This window comes from Sander vitreus, unplaced genomic scaffold, assembly GCF_031162955.1.
Source record: "Sander vitreus isolate 19-12246 unplaced genomic scaffold, sanVit1 ctg833_0, whole genome shotgun sequence".
Lineage (NCBI taxonomy): Eukaryota > Metazoa > Chordata > Actinopteri > Perciformes > Percidae > Sander > Sander vitreus.
In genome coordinates, this window is record NW_027595914.1 from 1,718 (window position 1) to 7,628 (window position 5,911).

Genomic DNA, 5,911 nt, shown 5'->3' on the forward strand with positions numbered 1-5,911 from the left:
CTTAGGCACCGTCCCAGACTTCCACGCAATGTTGAAGGCGTGTCAACCAAGACAACCCCCTCCACACCCAGAGCTTTAAGCATTTCTGGACGGATCTCATCAATTCCTGGGGCTTTGCCACTGTGGAGTTGTTTAACTACCTCAGCAACCTCCACCAGGGAAATTGATGCCAATCCCCCCCTCATCCTCCAGCTCTGCCTCTACCATAGAGGGCGTATTAGTCGGATTTAGGAGTTCCTCAAAGTGCTCCTTCCACCGCCCTATTACCTCCTCAGTTGAGGTCAGCAGCGTCCCATCCTTACTGTACACAGCTTGGATGGTTCCCCTTCCCCCTCCTGAGGTGGCGAGCGGTTTTCCAGAAGTACCTTGGTGCCGACCGAAAGTCCTTCTCCATGTCTTCTCGAACTTCTCCCACACACGCTGCTTTGCCTCTTTCACGGCAGAGGCTGCAGCCCTTCGAGCCCTTCGGTGCCTTGCAACTGCCTCCGGAGTCGTCTGGGATAACATATCCCGGAAAGACTCCTTCTTCAATCGGACGGCTTCCTGACCACCGGTGTCCACCACGGTGTTCGTGGGTTACCGCCCCTTGAGGCACCTAAGACCCTAAGACCACAGCTCCTCACCGCAGCTTCAGCAATGGAAACTTTGAACATTGTCACTCAGGGTTCAATGCCCCCCAGCCTCCACAGGGATGCACGAAAAGCTCCGCCGGAGGTGTGAGTTGAAAGTCTGTCGGACAGGGGCCTCCTCAGACGTTCCCAATTTACCCGCACTACCCGTTTGGGCTTACCAGGTCTGTCAGAGTCTTCCCCCACCCCTGACCCAACTCACCACCAGATGGTGATCGGTTGACAGCTCCGCCCCTCTCTTCACCCGAGTGTCCAAAACATATGGCCTCAGATCAGATGAAAGCGATTATAAAATCGATCATTGACCTTTGGCCTAGGGTGCTCTGGTACCAAGTACACTTATGAGCATCCCTATGTTCGAACATGGTGTTCGTTATAGACAATCCATGACTAGCACAGAAGTCCAACAACAAACAACCACTCTGGTTTAGATCAGGGAGGCCGTTCCTCCCAATCACGCCTCTCCATGTGTCTCCATCATTACCCACGTGCGCGTTGAAGTCCCCCAGCAGAACTATGGAGTCCCCGACTGGAGCCCCATGCAGGACTCCACTCAAGGTCTCCAAGAAGGCCGAATACTCTGAACTCTTGTTTGGTGCATATGCACAAACAACAGTCAGAGTTTTCCCCCCACAACCCGCAGGCGTAGGGAGGCGACCCTCTCGTCCACCGGGTTAAACTCCAACGTAGTGGCGCTCAGCCGGGGGCTTGTGAGTATCCCCACACCCGCCCGGCGCCTCACACCCTGGGCAACTCCGGAGAAGAAAAGAGTCCAACCCCTATCCAGGAGTATGGTTCCAGAACCAAGACTGTGCGTAGAGGTAAGCCCCACCAGATCTAACCGGTGGCGCTCCACCTCCCGCACAAGTTCCGGCTCCTTCCCCCACAGAGAGGTGACATTCCACGTCCCCAGAGCCAGCCTCTGCTGCCCGGGTCTGGTCCGTCGAGGCCCCTGACCTTCACTGCCACCCATGTGGCAGCGCACCCGACAGCGGTTCCTCCCACAGGTGGTGGGCCCATGGGATGGAGGATGTCCGCCACGTAGCTTTTTCGGGCTGTGCCCGACCGGGCTCCGTGGCAAACCCGGCTCACCAGGCGCTCGCTGGCCAGGCCCTCCATCTGGGCCTGGCTCCAGACGGGGGCCCGGGCTTCCTCCGGGCAGGGTCACTTCATCCCTTCCTCGATTTTTCATAGGATTTTTGACTGGCACATGGTTGCGTTAAAAAGCATGTGCATGCACGAGCGCTACGGTCACGCGCAAAGTGTCGGTTTTAGTTCCGGGAAATCTGGTCACCCTATGTTAAGTGTCACATAAATGTAGGGCCATAAAAAGTCCAATATTTTCCTAAAGTACAATTATGTTGGCATGTAGACTGTAGTTTGTGTGTTTAAGTGTTTCCTTGTTCCTTGTCATACACACCACAATGTCAATAAGTGATTCAAACATGTCATCAGGTTTCAATATTTCAGATACCATGGTGCTTGATAAGGGTCACTGCGGACTGGAAGAGAGGGGCGTCACTTGCAGGCGGGAGACAGACTCACTTGGGGCGTTTTGATAAACTATATAAAGAGCAAACATCTTCCTTTAGTGACAGTCATCAGCTTGTTGTTCTCCTCTGTGTCAGCCAATCATCACCTCAGCAAAGGTAATTATATTTCAATTCATTATCAATTATTATTTATTAATAATAACTAATCCTGTATTCATCAAGAGGCCATTTTATATTTTGAGGAAAAAAAAAGTGTATTTTATATTTAGACATTTCAAATATTAGTTAATCATATCTATATTATATAATTCACTTTTTAATAGCAGGATACTTTAATTTGATAAATGATCCCAGTCATTACTTATCTGCATATATGTCCTTGTCTGCAGTATGTTGACTTTGTTTAATGTCTTTCCACAGATGGCATCAGGCTTTCAGTTTGTTTTGTTGCTCTGTTTGTCCATTGGACTGTTGGCTCCATCTGTAAGTAAAAACTATGCAACTATTAATTTAAAAAACAACTCTATGTGTTGCACATGAAGGATAATGCAGTGGTTTCCCAACCTGTAAGATTATGAGACAGTTATTAAATAATGTTACTAGTTTTAATGTAGGCTGAGTGCAAACTGTAAGCTGAAACATTAGATAAGTTTGTTCTGTGAAGCCCTTTGAGCTGCATGTTTGTATCAAAGGTGCTATATAAATAAAGTTGAGTTGAGTAGTCCTGTAAATAGACTGCTTGTGTTTAATAGTTCTTTTTGTGATCACAGTGTTGTGGACAAACCTGCTGCCCAGGTCAGTACAGTATCTCTGACTCGTTGCTCTGATTGTATTTGACTTGTTTGTTCATACAGTGTTACGTAGGGGTTTGTATTGTTTGTTGTGTCTTCTCCATGTTGAAGCTGGAGGCCGGAATAACAAAGATGAGTAAGTCAGGGGGTCTCCTCCCTCCTTCATCCAGGGAGCTGAGTGAGCACAAGCAATAACCAACCAAGCTGGAGAAGGGAGGGAGGAGGCAGACACACACGCAACAAAAAATACAAACTGCTACGTAACAAGAATCTAACTAATTTATCCATCATTGTCTTGAAGGTCCCTGCCCTCCTGGTTGGACTCAGTTCGGCTCTCGCTGTTTCAGTTTCAACATCCAGGGAAAGAGTTGGACCGATGCAGAGGTACAGCAGTTTGTTGAGATTGTCCTGACCTAGAGTCATGTGAAAATGAATAATGTATCGTAAATAAATAAATGTTCTTCCTTAAAATACAGGGGGCATAAGTCAGTACACCCCTATGTTAAATTCCCATAGAGGCAGGCAGACTTTTATTTTGAAAGGCCAGTTATTTCATGGATCCAGGTTACTATGATCCTGATGAAGTTCCCTTGGCCCCCACATCATCACATACCCTTGACCATACCCCCACATCATCACATACCCTTGACCATACCCCCACATCATCACATACCCTTCACCATACCCCCCCACATCATCACATACCCTTCACCATACCCCCACATCATCATTGGCATGGTTGTATTTCAGTTAGTCTAATAGCTGGTTTGATTTGCACTGAGAGATGATTTTATGGAAAGTACCCCATGTCAATCTCTAGGTATGGTGAAGGGTATGTGATGATGTGGGGGTATGATGAAGGGTATGTGATGATGTGGGGGTATGATGAAGGGTATGTGATGATGGGGGGGTATGGTGAAGGGTATGTGATGATGGGGGGTATGATGAAGGGTATGTGATGATGTGGGGGTATGGTGAAGGGTATGTGATGATGTGGGGGTATGGTGAAGGGTAAGTGATGATGTGGGGGTATGGTGAAGGGTATGTGATGATGTGGGGGTATGGTGAAGGGTATGTGATGATGGGGGGGTATGGTGAAGGGTATGTGATGATGTGGGGGTATGGTGAAGGGTATGTGATGATGTGGGGGTATGGTGAAGGGTATGTGATGATGTGGGGGTATGGTGAAGGGTATGTGATGATGTGGGGGTATGGTGAAGGGTATGTGATGATGTGGGGGTATGGTGAAGGGTATGTGATGATGTGGGGGTATGGTGAAGGGTATGTGGTGATGTGGGGGTATGGTGAAGGGTATGTGATGATGTGGTGGTATGGTGAAGGGTATGTGATGATGTGGGGGCCAAAATAAAAGTCTGCCTGCCTCTATAGGAATTTAAGATTGGGGTGTACTGACTCATGCCCCCTGTATTTTAAGGAAGAACATTTATTTATTTATGATACATTATTCATTCACAAAGAAAATTGGTGTCCTTAAAGGTTGGATTTTTCCTAATTTTTTTAATTAAGGCATTAAGATCAATTTCCTAAAGATGACTTTTTTTATTCCTCTTTTTAGTCAACTTTAGCACAGGTGTCCTAATTTTTTCACGACTGTATATTTAGGTTTCTAGTGGCGGTGTCCTCTAGTGGCTATAGTAGTTATGACGGGAGCAAAGCAGGAAGTAAGGTGAGGAAGTATAAGAGCACCAAAGGTCCTGGTAAGGAGGCAGGTTGGGGGGTGGGGGACTTTCACCCAGGAGACCGGGGTTCATGTCCCGTTTGAAAACAAAAGTAAGTTACCTTACTTCCTGCTTTTCTCCCGTTACAGTACTACGGCCACTAGAGGGTGCGACCACTTGAAACGTAAATATGAGTCCTGATTGCTGCTTGAACAGATTTATAAAAATGTCCCCTGTGACTGTAATACTGCCCTGAGATCGCATCTTTGAATACCTTGCTTTTGACTTGCTTTGTCTGTCAAAGCACTTTGTAAATTCTTGTTTTAAAAGGTGGTATATAAATAAAGTTATTAATAATAATGGGATTATTTTGTTTCTAAACATTTTCAACTGATTATATTGTCTCCATTAGAACTTCTGCTTGTCCGCCGGTGGAAATCTGGCTTCGGTCCACTCAGAAGAGGAATATTCCTTCCTCAGAGACTACATTAGGAAAGTGACCGGTGCAAACAGAACTTCCTGGCTCGGAGGCTTTGACTCGGTGAAGGTGAGACTTTTATCATCACAGGAAGTGATGTCGCTCGTCTCTCGAGCTGTTGGGAAAATTAAACTTTATTCAGAACAAAAGAACAGAAAAACGAATATTACTCCAAATAAAATGCAAAAAATAAAAACAGTAGAAAATGAAGAGCATCCTCCTGTGGCTGAAATAAGTATTACAACAACAAAAACTTTTGATTTTGCTTTGACTTCAAACCAATCTCTCTCCTCCAGGAGGGTGTGTGGATGTGGTCTGATGGATCTAAGTTTGACTACAAACAGTGGGCTGCGGGGGAGCCTAACAATGGAGTTGGAGCGGATCACTGTATTGAGATGAACTTTTACGGTAAAAAACAACAACATATTAAACATCTTGTCTTCTAAATAAACATGATGATCCAAAAATGATCTCTAAACTTGTAGCAGGTTGTCGTATGTTGCAGTCTCAAAAAGATAAAATGTTAGACATTAAAACTCTCTGGAAACTCTCTCTACAGATAAGTGGAACGACAGGCCGTGTCAAACGGTATATCCTTTTGTGTGCTCCATGAACCTGCGAGGCCCCCACCATCATGATCTCACTACAACTCATCTATAATCTCCATCATTGATTCACTTTCAGTTTGTTTTTTTTTGGACCAAAACATAATCAGTTATTGGACTTTTAATCTATAAATAACACAAAATGAAATACAGAAAACATTTGAATACTCTGACATCTTTTCCATTTTAGTTTACTGAATATTGTCTGTCAGCTCTGTCTAAAGGTAACAACATCC

The 5,911-nt window shown here is 45.6% G+C and overlaps 1 protein-coding gene across 1 annotated transcript; it reads left to right on the plus strand.

The window, feature by feature from the left end:
• The first annotated feature begins 2,512 nt into the window (after nt 1-2,512).
• On the plus strand, nt 2,513-5,516 carry LOC144515015 (galactose-specific lectin nattectin-like). Its single transcript, XM_078245697.1, has 5 exons — nt 2,513-2,605; nt 2,893-2,917; nt 3,215-3,297; nt 5,005-5,139; nt 5,367-5,516. The coding sequence occupies exons 1-5, from the start codon at nt 2,513-2,515 to the stop codon at nt 5,514-5,516; spliced, it is 486 nt and encodes a 161-aa protein (XP_078101823.1).
• The last annotated feature ends 395 nt before the right edge of the window (nt 5,517-5,911 follow it).

Coding starts and splice junctions, on each gene's coding strand:
- LOC144515015 (XM_078245697.1), top strand. CDS start 2,513: ATGTTGACTTTGTTTAATGTCTTTCCACAGATGGCATCAGGCTTTCAG. Junction 3,298..5,004: donor AGAGTTGGACCGATGCAGAG/GTACAGCAGTTT, acceptor TGTCTCCATTAG/AACTTCTGCTTGTCCGCCGG. Junction 5,140..5,366: donor GAGGCTTTGACTCGGTGAAG/GTGAGACTTTTA, acceptor TCTCTCCTCCAG/GAGGGTGTGTGGATGTGGTC.